Below are 25,233 nucleotides of genomic sequence, written 5' to 3' on the forward strand. Positions count from 1 at the left end.
ATTCTATGGGTTGTGCCTGTAACAGAGGGACTGTGAACCTCCTCGAAGACCAAAGTTCGAGTTCCTTAATGGTTGAGCACTGACGGGTCATATTTTATGATACCATGCATTTATTTAAGATTTGGATTGAATATTTCAAGACAGTCACTGCAACTTCTCTTCTTAATGTCTAATTGAGTTTGATTGATTTGCAGAACTTGACGAAGAGGAGAGGAATGGTTCCTCTAGTGCCAGCCATTCATCCGATGACTTCGATATCATCCAACTGCAACTCTTTTTTGATGGTCTGCGATGGTTGGTTCACATGTAGCTTTCTTCTGCTCGTGAACCTTATTGGGTTGTGTTTCAGATGTTTCAAATCTGATTGTCAGATCTATCATTAAGTTCTTTTGGTTGTCTTTAAAAGGCTATCATGTAAATTCTGCAGGTGCTGCCTGTAACAGAGGGACCGTGAACCTCCTCAAAGACTGTAAATCACAAGTTCCTTAAAGCTTGAGCAATGACAGATCGTATTTTATGATGCCTTGTATTTTGTAGAGCTTCACCATAAGAGCATTAACCAAGGACGTGAACAAGTGTTTTCTACCTTGTTGTGCCAGCACTGACAACAGTTATTGTCCATGGTCCTGCTGACTTACAGACAAGCTTTTCCATTGTTGAAAGATAGCGACTGTAATATGTTCCAAGAGCTGTTGGATAATTCCCTAAACTGACTGAAATATGACACTTATAGGTATACTAGAATTTTGAATGCTTAAATATTTATTAAGCAGTTGGGCGGCCAAGGCTAAATGACAAATCAGTGAAAACTATAATTGGCTGCTGGCAAGAAATAGTGGTGTAACTGAACTATGAAGGGGGGATCAAATATAAATGTGATTTTAATTTTTTATTTAAATTAATTTATTGAAAAACACAAGCCAATTACAATTATTTTTCCACATAGTTTCCTGCTTTGGAAATGCATTTTCCCAGCGTATGGGCAGCTATTTGATGCTCTCATCGTAAAGAGAACAGGGTCGTATCACCAGCCAGTTGCGCAGAAAGACTTCCACACTCTCGTCATCTTCAAATCGTTGCCCTCCTAGAGCTTCTTTAAGTGGTCCGAACAAATGGAAATCGCAGGGCGATGAGTCAGGGCTGTAAGGATGATGATCAAGTGTACTCCAATGCATTTCCTGTAGCTTGGAGACAGTTACAACTGCAGTATGGGGCCACGCATTGTTGTGGAGGAGGACCTGTTGAATCGGTTGGTCTTGTCTTTTGCGACGATATGCAACCCTACCTTGTTCAATAGCTCGCAATAGTAAGCAGCATTGATTGTGCGTCGCTCATGCAAAAAATCAATCAGCAATAATGTCTTTAACCAAACAAATGTTTTCGTCTGTAATGCTATTCCGAGGATGGCGATCGTGTTGCTGATTTTCCACACGTTCTCATCATTCCTTAAAATTTTTATGCCAGGCACACACATGCGTCCTTGACAATGTTTGATCACCGAACTGTGCAGTCAATCTCTGGCAAATTTCCGCCGCTGTAACTCCTTCACGAGCAAGAAATTTTATAATTATGCGTTGCACAGTGGAGGGGTGCACCTGTTGCTCCGACATCATGAGCGTTACTGACGAAACGGCGGGAAGTATCTAACAGCACGCTCTCTCCACTCCTAACGGTCCCGCCTAAGCATAGCAGAAGCGCGGGGCCAGTCCTACCAACGGTTGATGTTCAGGAACAAAAATCCCGTTTATATTTGATCGACCTTTGTAAATGCAACAAGTACAGTGTTTGATGTTGGCAAATTAGAAATAAGTTGAAGTACTTCCATTTTTTAAATACAGTAAAACCTTGTTAAAATGTTTCTTCAGGGGACAACAAAAAGGAATGTGTGAAGCGAGAAAACGTACTACTGAATATACAAATAAAAACTATCCAACACCGATATGGAAACACTAAATATGATTTTTTCCAACATGAGGGCATTTTACGTTGTTTATCCGCAGGTACAGTGAAAACTATTATCTATCATTTCTAAAGAAGAGAGGAAAGTATTAAAAGGTATAAAAACATGAGAAAAGAAATATGAAAACCTTTTCTCCTGGGGCTTATAAAATAACAAGTGCACTGAAAAGTGTAAACATTAACATCACCAAACAGCAAATATGAAAACATATGCACGGGGGCCAACAAAAATATTCAAGTACTATTGCAGATCACACTCTTCCTAAAACAAATGTTAGTAGAAGCCTTTTATTTCAGACCAGTGGGTTATTAAACATTATTTTCTGGTCACACTCTTAGACAATGAATTGGACGTTATACTCGACCATTTGCGGCTGGGAGGAAGCAGGAGGAATTACTTTGACCGCCATTTTGAAAAACTTCGACCAAGTCGAATGATCGAGCTGCAACTGAAATGTGCGAGTTCAACATTCGTGACCTCTGCGTGCTTAAAGATGCGGATGCCAGTCCATTTTCTGAAATAGACTCACTGTGTTATTCAGCAATCTTGCTGCTAACCGGCAAGCGAAACTCAACATTCCTGAGCTAACGGCTTTCGCCCTGAATATGTTATTTGGAATCTATCCACCTCCAGATAGCCCTACGACGTATTCCTCGTCCTTTGAAGCTGAAGATAACAACAAGGAAGTTCATGACACACCAATATCCCCTGCTCCTCCACCTCCTCAAGTACGCGAACAAAAAAGAACGCATCATCGCAACTACACCAGGACTCAGGACCGTAAAAAATGATAGGAGATACTGTTCCAGAGGAAAGCAGTTTTAAAAAGAATTGACAACTAGGAATTAGTAATATTTTCATCTGCAATGGTAATAGGAGCCACATTATAAAATCTGGTTTTATTTATTTCGACAGTTACTTATAAATGTATAAATTGACCTTTTTTCATTAACTTTTTAAGAAAAGAATAATCATTAGGACATATTCTCTATGGATTATTATACAAGTGTTTTCTTGACAACTGCATTCAATTGTAGAATAATTTATATAATTTCTCTTAAGTATTTTGTTTTTAATATTGTCAATCTTCTTATGTTAATTTTAAGGGCACTTCCTCTAAAACATTGATACTCTGTCAATATATGAATGTTTCATCTAAGCAGTGTTATGTGGCTGAAGATGTTGATAATATACGAAACATGTACCACTTTTAACCAATAAGTTGCCTTAAGCAATTTAATGTATCGACAAGGTGGAAAATAATAAATACTTAATTGTGAATCTGTTTAAGTGTGATACGGACCATGAATCTGATTTTATGTAATTCCCAATTGATGGTCGAACAGTATCAAGAATATAACTGGGTTGAACATCTTTGCTGCTGCACATTTGGCCGAGGACCACAAGAAATGGAGACAACTGACCAATAGCCTCCTCGGAGATCACAATCCTCAGAATTGAAAGAACAATAAGAGAGAGAGTTGGATAGTATGCTGTAGTTGATTAAGCACATTCCGTCTGTGCTTTCAAGGTAGTAGTGATATTGAATTACAGCATGGTTGACTAGCCTTTTAAGCATTTGTAAAATGAGATGTCTGTGCGTATAGATTTATGGGCACATTGTCAAGGCCTTTACAGGGAAAAATTCAAGCTCTTCAGCATTTCTTTAGACCAGAAGAAGTGTTTAACCAATACCATTCTCCTCCTCCACATATAATGTAATAATTTAGAGATTTTTAGATTTTTAACATTGTGTTAACCTGGTAAGTTTCATTAACCTGGAGTATATTTAAGGGGTATTTAAAGTCATGCTTCCATGTATATTTCAGTTGTTAATGTTGCATATAATTTTTGCACATACTGTAATTTGCATATAATTCTACATACTACTTGTATATAGAAGTGCTTTGTTCCAATACCATTTTAACTGAAATAATTCAGTCTTTACTTTCATATGAGATCTGTTAAAGGGTCTCCAAATATTCAATGATATTTTTAGTAACTGTGAGAACTGATATGTGTTTCCAGGATGATGAAGATGAGCTGGCTGCTTTGATGCTGGCAAGCACAACTATAAGATCCTCACCTAAATCTCGGTCAGCAAATGCTGCTAAGAAGAAATCTAAGCACATTAGAGATATAGAAGCCACTTTAAATCTTCTGGCACCAGATAGTGACGACGTCAAGAATGACAAAGCATTTGGTTTGTACCTGCATAATTTTACTAGGTGTCATACATATTGTGGACAGGTTAATGTTTGGATAATAGCAGAAGTAACACCATCTAGCAGAGAGCTAACAACAGTAGTCATTCTAATGTTATTGTCGATAAGTTTTAGGGTCTTAGGACCTTGTAATCCCATCATATATTAAAGCATTTGTGCCCTGGACTTCCAACCCCCTGTTTTATGTTACCATTTACCCTCATTCTTCAAGTGATCATTCTTTCACATTCATGTACTAATTTCACTCATCATATTTATTATCTTACCGATTCATCTTCTTGATGCATTTCTGCTTATGCAGGTCGTTCACAGAGCCTCTTCCAGTTTTCTCTTTTTCCCACATTCTATCATTCATCACTGTCTGCCACTGTAGTCCTCTCCGATTTACGTCATCCTCCACCTGATCCCTCCATCTTGTTCGTTGTCTTCCAATTGGTCTTCTTCCATATTCTGTCCATTCCAGAGCTCTTCTTGGTAATCTTTCTTGTCCCATTCTTTTGACATGGACAAACCATTTCAGCCTATTTCTCTCCATAGTTTCTTTTAGAGGGTTGATCTGTAGTGTGTTTCGTATGGTTTCATTTCTTATCTTGTCTCTCCTTGTTTTATCAAAGATCCCTTGCAGAAAATGTATCTCTTTCGCTTGTAATCTACTCAGATCGTTTTTTGTCTCAAGTCCAACATTCTGATCCATAGGTAAATATGATTTATATATCATGATTTTTGCTTTGGTAGGTACTTTCCAATTTCTAATTATGTCTGATACACAGTAATAAGCCTTTGGTTTTAGGATCATACACAACCATTATCCCGGCTTTAGAGAGACAGGGCCACCTTCCCTGTCCTCTACTTGAGTAATTCTTGCCTGGCACGTCCATGTCGCAGGTGTGGGCATTCTACACTCCAGTAAGCCGGAGTGATAGGATGGCTGAGTTCAGACAGGGACCCAGTACCATGGAGTATATCATGAAACCCGTGCCCAGGGTTACGGGTGAAGACCTCAATGGCAGCGAAGGCGGAGATGATGATTTGCTACGGCAGAGCTGGCGGAAGAGGCAATCCATCCTCTGGGATAGTACAGATGGAACCCACTGCCTTGTGGGATAAGGAGAGATCCTCAAAGGCTAAGGGAGTAAACCCCAAAAGAAAATCCTTCTCTATGTTCACGTCTGTCAAGCATCTTCTGATTTCTTCCGTTATTATTATATAATCAGTTATGGATTTCTGTTGCAAGTTCCAACTGTATCTGGTATACTTCTGACTATTTCTTTTCTTATACCATCCATTACCAACGATCCATTTATTTCTCAGACACATGTCTAATAATATCTCCCCTTCATCATTCTGTGATCTCCGTGGCTTCCTATAACTGTTTCATATCCTCCTCTATCATTCCCAACTCTAGCATTAAAGTCTCCAATAATCACAGTCTTGTTACATGTTACAGCATCCTCCAGTTTAGTGATGAACTCTTCCTTTTCATCTATTTCACAGCCTATTTGAGGAGCATAAACCTGAATTATATCAAGGATATTTCCTTCCATCATTTAACTGAACTTTAATTATTCTGTCGCACACATAATCCACATTGAGTACTTTGTTGGCCAGTTCTTTAACCATTATTATTGCGACACCATTTCTTCTTTTGTCTTTTCCTGACCACCACATCCTATATATCCCCTCTCCAGTGCCTTATTATCACTCCCCTTTTTTTCTTTCTTATTATCACTTAGTCCCATTATCGGTATGTTTCTCTCTGTCATTACTGTGTGATTTCTTCAACTCTTGTATCCTTTTCTAAGGATACTACATTAATAGACCCTATTTCTTATATTTTTCTTTGAACAGATTTGTCTATCATCGGAGGCATTTTGGCTGTCATACCGGACAGATCTGCACAAAGGCTTTGTCACTTTTGGTATTGGTTTTACATTTGATCCGAGGCTCGTTTGATTGTTGAAAACAATATACAGTAATACACTACCACTGGCTTGCTAGGCCTGTCATGGACCTTTGCGTTAATATTTTGTTATGCACTAGCTGGTCGGTGCCTGAGATGCATTTCCTCATGTCAGTAAGTTTTATGGTTTACCCGCCAATACTTGGGAAGCTAATTGCAGTGGTTACCCACTGGGCGATGGGGTCGCCACATCCCTATGCTATATCTTACTGATTAATAGTCAGAGTTAATGAATACTTGATTTTCTTTTGCTTACAAAAATCACAACCGCCACCATCACCAGAACATTCGTTACCATGATGACTGAATGATATCTCCACGTTTACAATGATCACCATTGGTGGACTTGGTAATAGAAACCTAAATTTGTGATTATATCCATTATTACACTCTAGCTCATACAGTAACATTGTATGGAATAATATCAGTAAGTTAATTTATTGAATTTACCACCTAATCAATACAAAATGTCTTATTTTAGTTGGTTTACTTTGGCATGTTAACTAAAATGGTACATGTTTCGCCTTGAATTCAGGCATCATCAGCCATTATCTTAACTTTAAAATAGAAACAGGCACCTGATTTATATATACATGAAATAAAACATTTTTTTAAAAAAACCTTGGAGAGGCTAGAACTACAATTAACATATGGTAAAAGATTATAGTTAAGTTGGTTATAAAGATATTGCAATGAGTGAGTAAAATTACAATTGGTGAAAGTGATGGTGATATGACATTAGAAGGCTTCTATTATAATTAAAATGAACAAAGCAACAGTCTGTCATAAACGAGTGATAGGATTGCTAAAAATTGTTGGCCGATCAGCGGTTACAACGAAAATGACAATGATAATCGTATTTAATAAAAATGTAGAATAAAATAATAGTGAAATATGGTCATGTGACCATCAATATTTGTTTACAAGAGATAAATCGAAAGTCAATGGCATATGGTGATGTGGTTCAGTTTGATAAAAAATATGAAGTTGAAGAACGATGTTTAAATAGGGCCTTTATGGACCATCTCAATTTGTTGCAATGCTGCAATGTTGTTAAGAATGTGTGGTTGATTGACATTCAAGTCGAAATAGAAGTGTTACAGTTGAATCTGTAAAAGGAAACCAAAAACGTGGTGTTAATTGAGTGAAAAATCGTAATAAAATGTTAAAGTGAAGATTGTGTACACTTACCATTAGACAAAGAGAGGGTAGTTTGTTACGTTATTAATTGAGGGGAGCTGCTATTGGCGGGAGAGAGAGAGAGGGAAATGTACTGCTGCGCGTGTTGTAACGGTGAGATGCCGTTGGAGGAAGCGATATTACAGTGGGTGTGGCTAAGGGTCTATTGGTTGCATTTGAATTAGAGGTACTGGTGGTGAGGGGAAGGGAGGGGATTGTGTTAGTTGTAGAGGAGGTAGGGGGGTTTACTGATTTGAGGTTGAAAACTTTTAGGAATATATTGGTGAGGGGAATTGATAATGTTGGTCGAGGAAAATTAATAAATTTTCATACTCGGTCATAAGTTTGCTTTTGTTGACTCTTTTGAGGATATGAAGGTCTTGTTCTGTAGTGGTAAATTTATGTCCTGTGTCCCTCATGTGGTTGGCCATTGCAGAAAATTTGTTATGTCTTTGTGCATTATAATGCTCGGCGTATCTAGTGGAGAAGCTGCGGCCAGTTTGGCCAACATAAGAAAAATTACATGTGGAGCATTTTAGTCTGTATATTCCTGATCCAGAGTAACTATTGTCTGTGATGTTGATGGAGTTATGATTAAAGAATAAATTACGATTAGTGTTTTTTGTTGTATAGGCTATTTTTACATCGTGCTTCATTAGTGAATTGGATATCGCATAAATACCATGGTTATTAAACGTGAATTTAGCGTATTTTGGTTTAACGGGTTTCAATGGGGTTAAATTTGTAGCTAATTTTAATTTGGTTTTATTGATGATTTTATCAATTATATTTGTATGAAATCCATTGAATTTAGCTATTTCTTTAATGAATTGTAATTCTTTCTTTAAATTACTGGGGGACATAGGGATTTTTAATGTCCTATATATTAGACTGTGATAAGTGGCTTTTTTATGTGAGTTGGGATGTAAAGAATCATTTTTTATGGTTGTTGGAGAAAAGGTGGATTTTCTGTATATTTGGAAGTCGAACTTGTTTGGTAATCGTGTGATTTTGATGTCTAAGAAATTTAAAGAGCTATTGATTTCATCTTCTTTAGTGAATTTAATGTTATTATCCAAATTGTTGAGGAAGGATAATATGTTGTCACTGTTATTGATTTGTTTATCTATGATTGCTATGGTATCATCGACATAACGATGCCAAAGACAGAGTCCGTTGATGTTATTGGTAATCTTGCTGTGTTCGAGGTTATCTAAGTATATATCAGCTAATATTCCAGATAACGGGTCTCCCATCGCCAAACCTTCCTGTTTGTAAATTTTCTTATTGAAAGTGAAGTAATTGTTGTTTAAAATGAAACTAAGTAATTTTAATCACTCATCAATTTCGATTTTACTTAATTTGCTACGTTTCGATAGATTGTTCCTTATGATATTAATAGTATTATTGATAGGGATATTTGTATACATGATGGTGATATCGAAAGAGCATAAAACATGGTTTTGTTGTAGATTGAATTTATTTAGGGAATTGCAAAGTTCGATCGAGTTTTTTGGGGGTTGGAGTTGTTGAATTTAAAATGTTTTTTTTAGGAATATGTGTAGGAATTGAAAAGTTTTATAGGTAGGACTATTCATACTATTAATTATAGGTCGAATGGGGACCTCCTTTTTATTAATTTTGGGTAATGATCTTACTGTAGGTAACTTTGGGTTCGTTATGGTTAATTTCTGATAATCTTGATCAATTAAAATGAAAGTAGAATTTTTGGGAAGGTTCTTTAAGTCGCGCTGTATTATGTTTGTTGGATCTTTATTAATTATAGTATAGGTTTTGTCTGATAGAAAGGTTTTTGTTTTATCTATGTAATATTGTTTGTTCATTATTACTATGGTGTTGCCTTTATCTGCTTTGGTTATTACTACATTACTATGATGGATTTTAGATTTCAGATTTAGAATTTGTTTTGAGACATTGTAGTTGTTGTTAGATGTTATCTCATTAAACAATGTTGGGAGTTTCTTTTTTACTTCATTACGTACGCCATTTTGCTTCTCAATCGGAATTTGTTTATCAATATTAGTTTCGGTTTCAGCGATGGTAGTAATTATGTCGTCTGCTTTTTTGTGATTAGGCCAATTATGTTTAATACCCTTATCCAATAGATTCATCTCTTGTTTGGAGAAGGCAGTATTAGATAGATTAATAGTAGTGGAAATGTTAGTCAAATGGGAAGGGGACTCTTTGTTGGTTGTGTTATGGTCAGATGTTTTGCGTTTGTTTTCTTGTAAACAAGATAATTTATGGTTTAGGGTTTTCTGTTTCGTGTCTAATATGTAAGATAGGTTAAGGTCAGTGTGCCTTAAAAATGAACTCCATTGAAGTGGAGATAGGTTTTGAGAGATGGTCAAATGTGTCCTATATACAGTAAAAACTCGTTAATTCGAAGTCGTTGAGACTAAAAAATCGGACTTCGAATTACGTGATTTCGAATTAACCGCCAATTCGCAATTCAGAAGTACCAACCCTTGCCGCGTCACGAAGTATTCTAAGACCAATTAATACATGCAATCACCTCGATTCACAGTTTAAACCTTTCAAATGCCATGGAAAAAAACTTATTTCCAAAATGTATCCAACAAGGTGCATTTACAATGTTCAAATAATGCACTTGGATAAATCACTGACAAACATAACCTCACGCAACGAAAGAAAAAAAAAATCGCACAATTCAAAGACGAGGATAAATTATGCCGGTTCCCCTATGCAAATGCATTAATTTTTGGATTTCTTTACTGTTTGCATTTTTATTATAGATGCTTTGTACTGGCATGGAAAGTGCCCGACGCTCTTAAGTTTCCTATGACGAGGGGATAAAGTATCTCGCTTCCATGTGCATTGCAACGCACTACTATGACCCCCATCCCTCACACTGTACGATTTCCCGGCTGGCAATTTCTCCTTTAAAACCATAAGACCATTTGGGTTCGCATTAAAATAAAGCAATGCAGTTTCACCGGCAATGTCAATATTGTTCGGTGCCTACGAATTTATTATATTTGCCACGTTTTTTCGTCAACTGTCGGCATCGCCAGTGTTCGCGGATTCTGTTTTCCCGCACACTGCATGTTGCGTGATATTACGGCATTCCTTAAAAGGTTGAAGACAAAAGAATTCCGATTTCATTCAACTTAGCAATCATGAAGCGCACTGTAGACCCATCGAAGTGAGTTCTGGAACGCGCGTTCTATTATGACGCGGAGCGGATAAATTTCGAGTTGAAATTACTCTGCAACATACTATTGTTTGAAAATGTAAAGGCATTTTCGAATTAAAAGTCTGAATTTCGGTAATGGGGCCGACATTATACTTCGAATTACGAATTATCCGTATTTCGAATTAAACAATTGAAATAACATGCAAAACTGTATCTCATGTTTCCGGGAACGAGAGCTTCTTCGAATTAGGCGGGATTTTGAATTAACCGATTTCGAATTATCGAGGTTCTACTGTAATTGTAAATTCAATAGAGATTTCTTCCCGTATAATAGCTTGATTTCATTTTTTAACCATATGCTGTTTACTTTCTTTTGAGTGACATTAGATTTTGAATGGGGATGACCTTTTCGTTGCAAAGATTTGAGAAACTTAGGTACCAACTCTAATTTCAAGCAATCTTTAAGAAACTTGATATCTCTAGAAATCTTGCCTGGTTGGCATTAATATTACATGTGATAAATATCATTCTTGATCCGTATTGATGATGCTTGAATGCAAAAATATCAATAAGTTAATTTATTGAATTTACCACCTAATCAATACAAAATGTCTTATTTTAGTTGGTTTACTTTGGCATGTTAACTAAAATGGTACATGTTTCGCCTTGAATTCAGGCATCATCAGCCATTATCTTAACTTTAAAATAGAAACAGGCACCTGATTTATATATACATGAAATGAAACATTTTTTTAAAAAACCTTGGAGAGGCTAGAACTACAATTAACATATGGTAAAAGATTATAGTTAAGTTGTTTATAAAGATATTGCAATGAGTGAGTAACATTACAATTGGTGAAAGTGATGGTGATATAGAAGGCTTCTATTATAATTAAAATGAACAAAACAACAGTCTGTCATAAATTTTTAGCAATCCTATCACTCGTTTATGATGAAAACCAGGCGAAGAATTAGGATACGTAAATTATTCAAGAAATGCAGATATTTAAAAAAAATGTACAAATTTGTTTTTTTTTTTTTCCTAAGGGCTTTACGTCGCACCAACACAGATAGGTCTTATGGCGACGATGGGACAGGAAAGGCCTAGGAGTTGGAAGGAAGCGGCCGTGGCCTTAATTAAGGTACAGCCCCAGCATTTGCCTGATGTGAAAATGGGAAACCACGGAAAACCATCTTCAGGGCTGTTGATAGTGGGATTCGAACCTACTATCTCCCGGATGCAAGCTCACAGCTGTACAATTTATTTACATTTAAAAGAATACATCAAATATATACACACAATTGGTTCAACTCATTTGCAGTTATAGTCATTTGGCGTAAAATTACGGCGTGTGTTTCTTTCTGAAAGTCAGATAGGGTACATAAAGTAGGCTGGAGACAGATTTGAAGTACCAACACTGGAAAGTTCTCTTCCCATTACAAGCTGTAGATACAACCTGAAGTGAAATAAATGTGAACTAATAATAGTTCAATTCATGTAAGTACATAATAATGACATACCGGCAAAAAAAAGTCTTACCTTTTATAGGGTTCTGTATTCGAGCACTGGAGGAAAAACTGCTGCTACTGTTATCACTGCTCACATCTCTCCATAAGAAATCATCTTCACTCCCATCTAACGAATTTGAGATTCTCGTTTTCTTGAAGCTCTTTTCAATCACCTTCAAAGAAATTATGTCCCAAGTGTGCAATATCCACTCACAAAGTAGTTCCTCAGGTGGTTTCCGAATCTTGCCTGTTGGGGTAAGTTCGTGTACACTTTCCGCCATCCACCACTAATAAAGATTTTGCACATTGTCTTTGGATGGTTTATTTATCGAAACGTCCAAGGATTGAAGTACCGACATCAGTCCACCAGGAATCACTGCCAAATCGGTTTTCATGGTTTCCAATAACTTCTTAGTGTCTTCCGTCAGGTGGCCATGAAAACTGTCCATTACGAGAAGGGCCGGGCATCAAAGGAGGGACTCTGCTCGATTTCCCCAAACTATTTGTATCCAATCTTGTACGAGTGACGTGTTCATCCACCCTTTTTCCTGGATATGAACGTGGATCCCTCGCGGAAGTTTTACTTTCAGCATTATTTATCGCATTAAAACAATGTAAGATGCAAGCTTTCTGCCATCAGCTGTTACAGCAAGCATTACAAGTGCATTGTTGTTTTTATGCTTCCCATAGTATCGACTGTTCGACTTTGTGGCATGTCGAAACTTATTGGTGTCTGATCTGCGTTTCCTATTTGGGAGAGCTAATATTCCTTAACTTTATGCTTCTCAATCACAAAGCGGCAAAAATCAATTACTTTTTGGTTGAAATCATTCAGCATTCTTTGGCATAATGTTGTTCTTCGTCGAAGAGAGAGTCCATTTCTCTTCAAATACGGCATGTTTGTTTATTAACAAACGAACGCAGGTCTAATGCCTGCCGTTAAGCAAATCAGTGACAACATTGCAGCCACTCTCATATCATTGAGTGCTGTGCGTGTTCCTTTAAATTTTTTGTCTCATATAATGGCGTGCTATATACTGTACCAAAGATTTTTCTTACCATGGTAAAGGCTAATAAGTCTTTTGAATTGGGAGCTTATTCTGCCCGGTCTTTCACGAAGCTCTAAAGCTAATTTTGTAGAAGCTTGTTATTTATCATCGTTAAAGCCCTTTTCTAAATATTTATCCTTGTTGTTAATTGTTGTTGGTTTTTGAAAAGAGAAACAGAGAAAAAGGAACAAAATTAATTAGGAAATACCTTCGAATTTTGAAGTTTTTTGTGTGGTCATTTTGTCCAGGATCCTTGGCCCTGTCGCTTCTTACCCTCTACTGCCCTTGTGCATAACAATTGTTGTTGTTATTATTCATTTACGTATCCTTTTGTCCAGCTCCTGCCAGGTTGGGGTGTTGATGGTACTTTTTGACTGTTGCCTCTCCTTTTACCACTCCTCTTCAGTAATTGTATTCCATTCAAGTCTTCTTTTTCTTATACTGTTCTGGACAGTCTATCCATCTTGCTCTGGGTCTCCCTCTTGCCCTCTTTTCCTCTATCATAGCCTCCAGCACTTATTTTGTTATCCTCCCCTCCTCCATCCTCGTAAAATGTCCAAACCATCTCAGGTTATTCTTCTCCAACCTTTCACTCAGGTTTTTTTTTACCCCTGTTACTTTTCTGACCTCAACATTGTTAATTAATTGTTAATTACTCTCTCTCCTGGTTTTTCCTACCATACTCCTCAGGCACTTCATCTCACTTGCCTGAATTTTACTCTCATCTCTTGCTGTCAATATCCAAGTCTCTGATGCATATGTTATGTAGGGCTATAGTACATACATCTTTTACATGATCTCTTTACATTTTGTAAGAGCTTCTCTGTTCCACACCAAATTCCTTATATTCTGGTAGAAGGTATTTCCCACTTGTACCCTTCTGCTGATTTCCTTATCCAACCTTACATCCCGCATTACTTCACTTCCTAAATATTTGAAGCATTCAACAACCTTAAGGTTTTGTCCCCTGATATTAACGGATCCTTCTCTTCCTCCTCTTGTCATCACCACTGTTTTGCTACCATATTTCTCAGTAATGTAATTTAAAGCCTCCAGTTGGATTTGCACTCCTGTATTGTTGACTCCCCAGATCACTATGTCATCTACTAACAACAATATTTTCATATTTCGTCCATTTGTTGTCTTTGTCTCCTTTAAAATTTCATCCGTAACCATTACAAAGGTCGATCAAATATAAACGGGATTTTTGTTCCTGAACATCAAGAGTTGGTAGGACTGGCCCCACGCTTCTGCTATGCTTAGGCGGGACCATTAGGAGTGGGGAGAGCGTGTTGTTAGATATTTCCTGCCGTTTTATCAGTAACGCTCATGGTCAGAGCAACAGGTGCACCCCTCCACTGCGCAGTGCATAATTATACAATTTTGTGCTCGCGAAGGAGTTACAGTGGCGGAAATTTGCCGGGAACTGACTGCACAGTTCGGTGATCAAACTTTGTCAAGGACACGTGTGTAAAGGGAGTGGCGGAGGAAGGGGGAGGCAGCACCAGTGAAAGCCAAGACTCGACTGTCAGCTGGCAAGGTTCTTGCAACCGTTTTTTTCGATCAGCAAGGCATTTTGCTGATTGATTTTTTGCATGAGCGACACACAATCAATGCTGCTTACTACTGCAAGCTGTTGAACAAGGCGAGGGTTGCATATCGCCGCAAAAGATGAGACCAACTGATTCGACAATACACGGCCCCATACTGCAGCTTGTCTCCAAGCTACAGGAAATGCACTGCACTACACTTGATCATCCTCCTTACAGCCTGGATTTATCGCCCTGCGATTTCCATTTGTTCGGACCACTTAAAGAAGCTCTAGGAGGGCAACAATTTGAAGATGATGAGAGTGTGGAAGACTTCCTGCACAGCTGGCTGGTGACACGACCCTGTTCTTTTTACGATGAGGGCATCAAAAAGCTGCCCATATGCTGGGACAAATGCATTTTTCCAAGCAGGAAATTATGTGGAAAAATAAATTGTAATTGCCTTGTGTTTTTCAATAAATTAAATAAAAAATATAATCCTGTTTATATTTGATCCCCCCCCAGTACAAATAATATAAGTGGAGACAATATACTTCCCTGCCTTAATCCAGTTTGGTTTCTAAACCAATCTGTTTTCCCCACTGGAGTTGGACACAACTGGAACAGTTTCTGTACATTGCTTTCACTAATTCCCTCGATTGCTTTCCACATCCTTTTCTTTGCAGGGTACCCCACATTTTTTCTCTATTAACACTATCATATGTTTTCACTAGATCAAGGAATACCATCACCAGATCGTTTCCATATTTCCATGGTAAATATAGGGTCTATCATTGAGCTGCCCTTTCCTTTCCATCCTTCCTCTTGTCCTCCTTTCTAATATTCTCTTAGAAATTTTGGCTACTTGTGATGGTGTTGTATTATTTATTTATTTTTTTTCTTTTACTTTGCCATTTCGTAATGAATCACTAGTTGTTTTTCTTATGCTCATCATTACATTGTTTTTGTACCTTTTGTTTCAGGTTATGCACAAGCGTACTTCATGAAAGTTACTGAAAGGCTGGAAGGAAAGGATAATGCTTTGTATCAGGAGTTTCTGAAGACCATCAATGACTTTGGTCATACCATCTTCAGTGTGCCGGAGTTGTATCATAAGATAACTGCTATGTTCCATGGGCATCCTGACTTGGCTGAAGAGTTCCTCACTTTCCTTCTTCCGGAGCAAGCTATGGAGTGTGGCAAGTTCATGGAGCACCTCATGCTCACCAAGATGAAAGATTTTTTCAGAATGCTTGAGGTTAGTTGTATGCATATCTTTTTCTTTTCTCAGTCACCCACCTTCATAATCAAACATACTTAGCCATATTACATTGTAGAATTGAGAAACCAAAGCTGCAGGTATTTCAGTACAGTGAAACCTCGATTCTCCGTTTTTCGAGGGACCATGAAAATAAAACGTACAATACGGGAAAACGGAAAATCCGGGAATGAATGAAAACCATCAACAATTTGGCTAAACATCACAAAAATGAAATATGTATAATTATAATCTTACAAAACTCCTAAACCAAACCAAACTACAGCCCCAGTGGGACTTTGCCTGCCAAGCGACCGCTGCTCAGCCCGAAGGACTCCAGATTACGAGGTGCGCATGGTCAGTGCGACGAATCCTCTCGGCTGATATTCCTGGCTCTGTAGATCGGAGTCGCCATCTCACCATTAGATAGCTCCACAATTAAAGGTAATCACGTAGGCTGAGTGGACCTGGAATCAGACTTATATCCAGGTAAAATTGTCTGACCTGGTCGCAATCGAACCCGGGCCTCTGGATGAGAGCGGGCATGTTAGACCACGAAACCGCATTAATTACCGGTACGCGAGTTCAAAATCTCGATACTTTATATTCAGTTTTACAAGGGAATCTTCGTCAGTTTCCCGTGAAAACTTCTTTCAGTTCAGCGACTTTGATTAGGCTAGCCAAACTCTTCGAAAAATCTAATAACGCCAAGCCAAACGACAATCGACCACAAGTAGTTTTTAATTCTTTCATCTAATAAAATAAAGCACATTAGATACGAAAGCACCCAAAATGAATACAAAATCCGTTCATTTCTTAATCTTTCATTGTAATTTGGTCTCCGGTATACTGTTCGTAGTCAGTTTCTGGAAATCTCGTACTGCATAAATTAGGCCTACGTCGACTTTTAAAGGTTATGTTGAACTCGAAAACATGGTTTCGAACGTAAGTATCGATTCTTAAAAGTTCTCGAATGCATTATATTCAATTCTGCGCGTCACAAATCCAATCAAATTGGAAAGATAAAAGAAATATCAAAACTTCAGAAACTACGGTTATTCGTGACCTTGAGGTCATCTGGAAAGCGCGCTCGCTGCACATGTCAGTACGAGTTTGAAATTATACCAACCATTTAAAATGTAACGTGCGCAAATAAAACGACTGCGGTTTTTGGTATTTTAACATGAAAACGTAAAATTCCCAGTCTTACATTAGGACCTAAACAGTAATAGGCAATTCCAAGACCTCACATGGCTTTCTTTTTTTTAATGTAAGGTGCAACATCTGTTTTGGTCTCGCTAACATAATCATGTCCGATAATATCAAAAATACTGAATTTGTGTTAAGAAGCAATTTCGATTCCTGCCTGAAAGCCCAGTTACTCTTCAGTGCCCTGAGCAAAGTGCCAAAAACCTCTTCAGCAGTACGATCGAAAAAAGTAAAAATATAAACATCGAACCCTGGACATAATATGGACGTTTTATAAGTGCGAACATTTGACGAAACTCGTTCCGTCTTCAAGCAGAGCTGTCGAAATGCGCAGTGTCTCCTTGCAATTGTCGCCACTCTCTGCTTTATGATTTTCCGAGATTCTCTAAACAATACCACCCGATTGCGATGCTAAGATGGTCCCTTATGCAAGTTCACCACCGATCGCTTTTCCAGTACCGGTACAGTACTTGCTTTAATTATCGCAGTGACGAGGCGTTAACGCCAAGATCCATAAATATGCCATAGCCGTCCTTTTGTGAAATACAGTTTATTAAAAAACGATTGATCGAGGATTTAGCGTTGATGGGACTGGAATTTCTGGACGGTTGATCCGGGAAATCGTTTCTTCGAGGAACGGATAATGCGGGACTTTTACAACGTGATTTAATTACGATGCTCGCGGGACCACATAATTTGAACGCATATTCCGGGAAAACGTATTTACCGGGAACGGATAATCGAGGTTCCACTGTATATGTGACTAGCTATCATAAATTTGCTTTTTGCCTGGATATATTAATACCCTAGGAGGATTTTAGCATAATCTTGTACAGTAAAACCTTGTTAAGACGTTTCTGCAGGGGACAACAAAAATGAACATGTTAAGCGAGAAAACATACTACTGAATATAGGAATAAAAACTATCCAATAGGGATATGGAAACACCAGATACGATTTTTTCCGATATGAAAGCATTTTACATCGTGTATCCGCGGGTACAGTGAAAACTATATCTGCCATTTTTAAAGATGAGAGGAAAGTATTAAAAGGTGTGAAAAACACGAGAGAACAAGTATGAAAACCTTTTCTGCTGTGGCTTATAAAATAACAAGTGCAATGAAAGGTGTGTAAACCACCAAACAACAAATATTAAAACATAAATAAATAAAAATAAAAAATAAAAAGAAACATAAATAAAAATATCCGAGTATTATTGCAGATCACACTCTTTCTAAAACTAATGTTAATAGAAGCCTTTTATTTCGGAGCAGTGGGTTATTAAATCTCAAAAGATGAGAGTTCAACATTCGCTACCTCTGCGTGCTTAATGATACGGATGCCTGTGCACTTTCTGAAATATTTTAATTTTGGCTTCATTAGTAAGGAATTTCATGACCTTTTCCATATCCATAACTAGGCTGTCACAAGACAAATATGCTCCATGCTAGTCAATTTCACAAGATTATATGTTCCTAATCCAGACATAGGTTACCGTATTATGCGACAGATATTCGCTACTTTTCACTGGACCACTCAGCACAAAATAAAGTTCCAACTTCTGAATGGAATGCAAAATGCAAGTACAAATCTACTAACCAGCATGCAAAACTGAATATTCCTGAGGCTAACGGCTTACTCTCCGAAGGTGCAACTTAACCTGTGATGTTCAGGAATTTAAGGCCTTTTTCCATAATCACACAACTGTGGCGACGGATCTTACCCAAGTTGGAAATCACGTTTGTTTCGCAAGGGATGACAAATAACATTTTCAGGGCTAGGAAAAATGTGATCGTACTAAACGGTAATAGCAGAAATTTGTGACGCGATAAGTGAGGTATTTTCATGTAGATTTAATATGATGAGAATTGGGACTTCGAATTTAAGACGTGCTAAGCAGGAAAACGTGTTAATGAGGAACGCACTAATGAGGTTTCACTATACCTTATTTCAAATCATGATGCAATTGTCTGTCATCCAGAGTGGAGTGAATAAGATTATCAGGTGATCTGAAAATTGTATGTCTCTGTTTTTCCTTAATTGATAATCATCTTGTAGTCTCTTAAAACATAAATCACTACCATCTCTCTCTCTCTCTCCACGCATGCACATCCACTCATAACCTGGTTTCGAATGGGCTCTCTATATATCAATCATGGTTCTTCTACATCTATTTATTTTCAGCCTCCAATGAGTTTTCTACTGTTGTGCTTCCCAGCTTAATTAGGATGGCAGGCTTCAATACTCATTGAAACATTATTAACTCTGAAACTGGGGTAGTCTATATCTGACCAATATGCAGAAACATGATTAACTCAGACATGATCTCAAGACATCAATATCTGATATCAGCAAACCGCAAGCATGGCAGTGAACTCGCTACAGAAAGCAGAACGCCATAACGTCACTTCCAAAAAAGCACACCAACAATAATAAACCAGAGACTTCAGCACAAAAGTAAGGGAATACATTATTAAGGACAATATACAAAAACTCAATCTAATCTCAAAACAAATGTTTCCTGATTCAAATACTCCATACTGCACCTACCAGACTACACAAACAAGACATACAAGTTTACTTATTCCTCAGCTTATATGCATGCACCAATAAACTAGTCAAATTCATGGACAAAGTAATCAGAAAAACTTTAGATTTAATGCAGGGACATGTTGTAAATATCATCTCAAAACATAATTACTTCACCTTTGACTGCAAACACTTCATCCAACCTGAAGGACTCCCTCCCTCCATGGGCTTGGCCCTGAGTGGCTCAGATGGTATAACGTTGGCCATTCGAGCCAAAGTTGGCAGGCTTTGTCCCGCTCTGTCCATTGGTATTTAAAGTGCTCAAGTATGCTAGCTTCATGTTTTAGATTTACTGGCATATATAAAAAAATCTCCTTCAGGACAAAATTCCAGCTCCTCATCATCTCCAAAAACCTTATATGTAGTTAGCAGGACTTAATCAATAATGTTCATTTAATGAAAAGGGGGTTTACTGTGGGAATTTCAAGGAACATTGGCAATTATACAAACAGCCTTGTGGTGCATATTTTAGAACATACTAGCTGATGTACCCGTGCTTCGCTACGGAATTCTACATTGTATACAGAATTCTAGGTTAGGTAGTGTACACGTTGTGAGCAAGAATGTATTTAATTGCATAGCTCTTAACGTTACCCTAGAAACGCAACAGGGAATTCACCAAACGTCTTTTCTCATATGAAGACTTCATTACGGAATTTTCATTGTAATGGTAGGCCCGCTTGCCTATCATCAGTCACAATCAGGTTGCGTAGTTTTAATTATAATGGCAGACACTCACTCTCCACCTACCTTTTTACCCTCAGAAAGACCGTCTTAGTGGTTTTCTCAACTGAAATGAACATAGGTCATTACAATGACGCCACTAGGAATGGCGCGAGTAAAAGCAGTGATTTCACATGAAATACTCGATCAAATGAAAAAACACACATTTTCTCACCTTTAACTAACAGTACTACGCTGCCGATCTAACAGTCCAAAGTTCGAGATCTGGAATGACCAGGCCACAGATAGCCGTGATCCGTGAAAACTCTTAGTCTTTTTTCGGAGGGGGAGGTCGAATAATGGAGAGTCCCAAGGCAAAAACTATGCCCTTTTACTAATCTGTTTCCTAGGAGTACCCAATTAATTGGAAAATCTCAATTCACTAAAATGACGGCAGAAAAATTTATCTGACTTGGAGGCAGTTATTTCCTCCACACCAGAGGAGAAACCCCCTCGTCACTGCTAATTTTGAATAAAATGTAGTATTGAATAAAAGTGAAGAGGAAGAAGCTCTTGTTAAGAAATGACTCTTTTCGGGGTTGAATTTTGAGTTATTTAGTGAATTGTGGTGCTATAATTTGGAATATGCCTAAATTGTAATTCTAGACCAGGTCATACTACTACTACTACTACTACTACTACTACTACTACTACTACTACTACTACTACTACTACTACTACTAAGTGAGCCTCTGCCTTAAGAGTGCACACTGCTCATTCAAAACAACCTGTCAGAGTAGGGATCGAATAGCTGCAATACTATGATGAACCAGTGAGTTACATATCAGCAGTACGGTATCAGAAAATGTATGTACCAGAGGAATGGCACGCTAAAGAAGAAAGTTTTCTAACTCCCCAGCTATTTTCCGCTAATATTCAGTCAGGCTGTTATACTCGGTACGAAGTTGAGCGGCGGCATAAGAGACAAAGAACATCACCACAAACAATGGTCAGTGTAATGTTATTGTTGATCACTGTTTTGCGCTTTCAATATTGTAGGCCTTCACATTTAGTTTTCTTCCTACTCTGACAGACCACTCTTACCATACTTGGTACGGTAAAATCGAATAAAACATAAATGGCCGGAAATGGTATTTTCTATAACTTTTCCTATGTACTACTTTTCGATAGGACCAATAGGTATTTAAAAATTTTAGGCACCTTCCAGTAATCTACAATTTCATACAGGGCGAATAAAATTGTTTATAACTTAGACTGTAGTTTCTTATTCCCCGACTCTATATACCGACTTTCATTAAATTCTGTTAACCCATTTTCTAGTGGCTCGGCGTTGATGTGGACTTCGCAACAAAGAATACAAAATTCATGAATATCTGTGTTATCAAAGCCGGTATGGTAACAATATATGACATAATGATCATAAATTTAATTCTATATAACTTTAGTTATGTATTATTTATCGAAAGGACCACTACTAATATAAATATTTGAGAATTAACTTTTAAGCCTTCCCCTAAACTACCATTTCACTCAGTGTGAGTAAAATGATTTATAGCCTAGATTGTAGTGGCTCATCCTCTGAATTCACATACCAATTTGCATTAAATTCTCTTCAGCCGTTTTCTCGTGATGCGTGTACATACACGCATACATACAGACAGACAGACAGACAGACAGACAGACAGACAGACAGACAGATATTACGGAGAAGTAAAAAGTGCATTTCCTTGTTACTATGGACACGACCGATACAGAAATACCATTCTTTTCAAATTCTGAGCAATGTACAGACAAAACTCTTATTTTATATATATAGATGTGTACAGTATACTGTTGCCAAGAATGAGAGCCTAACTAAAGATGCACTAAAAAATACAAAATATTCATTATGCATATCATCATCTTCTTCATATGGCTTCTGCTACTGTATGGAGGCATTTAAAATGTTGACAGCAGTGTATTGTTTTTAGAGTTTATTTATTAGGAATGAAGTAAATACTTGTAATCAGGGATACTTGAACTTCTATGGATATACAGTAGAAGTCCACTACAGCGAGTACGGCATACAACGAGAACTCCGTTGTAACAACAGTTTTTGTCTGCCCCTTCAAAATTCCTGTATTAAACTGTATATTATCCTTCGGTTACAGCAAGAGCCCTATCACTGACGCATCCATTATTGCGAGTGATTAAGTGCGCGCAATCTTTTCCGTTATCGATATTTATGCACCCCAGCGATTATATTCTGTGCGATTGATCACCTTCGGTATCATTTCCTTGCTATATCCACTAGTGAGCTCTTTCGTCGACATTCGAAAGCGATGTCGGAGTGTAGTAGTAATACCCGTCGACTGCTGTTACGCAAAGAAAATTTGAAATGAAAGAGAGCATGTTTTCGTAATAAATGCATAAATAATGTGTCCGATAACAGTTGTTAATTACATAAAATCAGCTTCATGGTCCGTATCGCACTTACACAGATTCACAACTAAGTATTTTTTATTTTCCACCTTGTCGATACACTGTATTGCTTAAGGCAACTTACTAGAAAGGCTATTATCATGTAAATTTATAGCGAGAAGGTTATCATTTCTTTGCTAACGCTTCAAGTATGTTTTCATCATGCGTATAGTACGGTTAAGTTAGGATAGGTGACGCTGTTTGAATAAGAAAACTGAAACGTTTGCCACAAAATGCGATCGATCATCTTGTATGGTATAGTTTTCTCACTATGTGCATTTGCGAGCTCTCTCATCGACATTCGAAAGCGAGTTGAAGTCAGTTAGTAATAACCATTGAGTGCTGTTCTCTAAGAAAAATTCGAAATGAAAGAGGATAACAAGTTTTCATAATAAATGCATAAATAATGTGGCCGATAGCAGTTGTTATCTCCTTAAAAATAAAGGCTTATATAGACTATCTCTTAATTTTAATGTTATATACCAGTACTGAAATTAAGTAAGAATGTGATACACCTCAAGATATGGCAGAGTACATCACTGATTTCAGAGGATAGTTTATATTTTCTTGCGTCTAGTTAAATTTTGGAAAGGCTATTCCTATGTACATCTTTAGCGAGGAGGTTATCATTTCTGTACATCCGACTGAAATTTTTCATGATACATATTCGGTTAGGTTAGCTGACGCTCTTTGAAGAAGAAAACTGAAATGTTTGCCACAGAAGCCTCTGAAGTGATACCGTATTTCTCCGAATCCAAGGCTTTCTTTCTCAGAATCAAGGGTCGTCTTGCATTCGCAGCCTAACAGCAATGAACACTACTGGCAACTACCACGGTAACCACGCTGTTTCATTTCAACCCTGTGCGCGTGCAATCAAAACTTGTTTACTATAAACGACCGCCTCTTTATTATACATCGCTAGCTGCGGCAACCGGTTGTGCAGTGCCTCTGTTTAACGTTACTGGACCTCAGAAAATAGTGAAGAGAGAATGACGTTCTATTAGCCTCTACAAAAACGTTTCTCAAATCTGCACAAGTTCTTGCAGGTTCTGTCTCAGCTCGCTGTTTTGTTATCCATTCTGATTACCAAATACAATATAGACGATCTTTTAATCTAAAAAATTCCGCACGCAGTTGCGCGATGTCCTTCGATAAACAAAACACAATAGATTATTCCACTATTCGGTAGCCTGAACTACATGATCCAGGAAGCATAGGCATGATATACAGCATTGCCACATCTCCAGTGATACTGTATCAATGAGTGTGCTCTTTAAGTGCTGTCTATGAAATGTAAACTCATATAATTGAATACCGGTACTGATTTTAAGTGATCCCTTATTACTTAAGGGTTCCACCTATGTATAAGTGCTGACTATGAATTCGGCCCGTAAACTCATATAAGTGAATACTTATTATAAGTGATCCCTTATTACTTAAGGGTACCACTTATGTATAAGTGCTGACTATGAATTCTGCCCTAAGACCTGGACTAGGAAATTCGGAAACTGTATTCATGCAATAACGGCGTAAGTAGACTTATGCTGTTATTGCATCTAATTTATTACTGTATTATTCTTGTGAATTGATAGCCAATCTTTTGAGAAATCTTACTCAGGGCAGCTATCAGACTCTTATTCTTTCTCTCTTTTATATACAGGGTGTTTGGGAGATAAGTACAAAATAACCTTAAGCAAAGTGGGGATGAATATATGCAGTTAGTAAAGTATGCACTTTTTTTTAATTTAGCGAATGGTTTGTTCGAGGGGGATCTTAAAGTAGAGTGCAAAGTTTGTGAGGTAGGTAGTGGCTTCTTTTGCCCCTCAACTTATACCACCCGCCATACCAGGCATTGAATGAATGAATGAATGAATGAAAACCTACAACCTGTTTTCCAGTCATTGACGGGTCAGGGATGTAATGAATGAAGCATATATAGGCTGTTAGTACGATGGGGTCGCCACTCCCAAAGTGATTATTAATGAATGATAGATGTTATGAAATGAGAATGGAGAGTGTTGCTGGAATGAAAGATGACAGGGAAAACCGGAGTACCCGGAGAAAAACCTGTCCCACCTCCGCTTTGTCCAGCACAAATCTCACATGGAGCGACCGGGATTTGAACCACGGTATCCAGCGGTGAGAGGCTGATGCGCTGCCGTCTGAGCCACGGAGGCTCCCATACCAGGCATTATGAATGCTTAATGTGTAAGAAGTAATTCTAAGGAATTCACTGCGGCTTCAGGACGTGCATGCATAATGTGTAAAAAGCAGTTCTAAGTACATCATTGCACTGCAGCAATACACTTCCCTTCACTGTGGCTTCAGGACATATTCTGCACGTTTAATGTGTAAGAAGCAATTCTACATACATGACTGCACTGCAGTTTCAGGGTGTATGGATGCATAAATAAAAGATGCATCTTTCATTACAATAATGGTGA

At 37.7% G+C, this 25,233-nt stretch overlaps 1 protein-coding gene across 2 annotated transcripts in view; it reads left to right on the top strand.

Moving 5' to 3' along the window:
• Positions 1 to 25,233, top strand: part of LOC136871632 (GON-4-like protein) — an 89,515-nt gene that overhangs the window by 26,281 nt on the left and 38,001 nt on the right. For both annotated transcript variants that reach the window (XR_011018024.1, XM_067145111.2), the window contains exons 4-5: positions 3,989 to 4,163; positions 15,573 to 15,847. Coding sequence is in view for 1 of the 2 variants with exons in the window: in XM_067145111.2 (XP_067001212.2) it covers positions 3,989 to 4,163; positions 15,573 to 15,847 (450 nt within the window). In the remaining variant the exon portion in view is untranslated. The remainder of the gene's footprint in view (positions 1 to 3,988; positions 4,164 to 15,572; positions 15,848 to 25,233) is intronic.

Source organism: Anabrus simplex, chromosome 4, assembly GCF_040414725.1.
Source record: "Anabrus simplex isolate iqAnaSimp1 chromosome 4, ASM4041472v1, whole genome shotgun sequence".
NCBI classification, from domain to species: domain Eukaryota; kingdom Metazoa; phylum Arthropoda; class Insecta; order Orthoptera; family Tettigoniidae; genus Anabrus; species Anabrus simplex.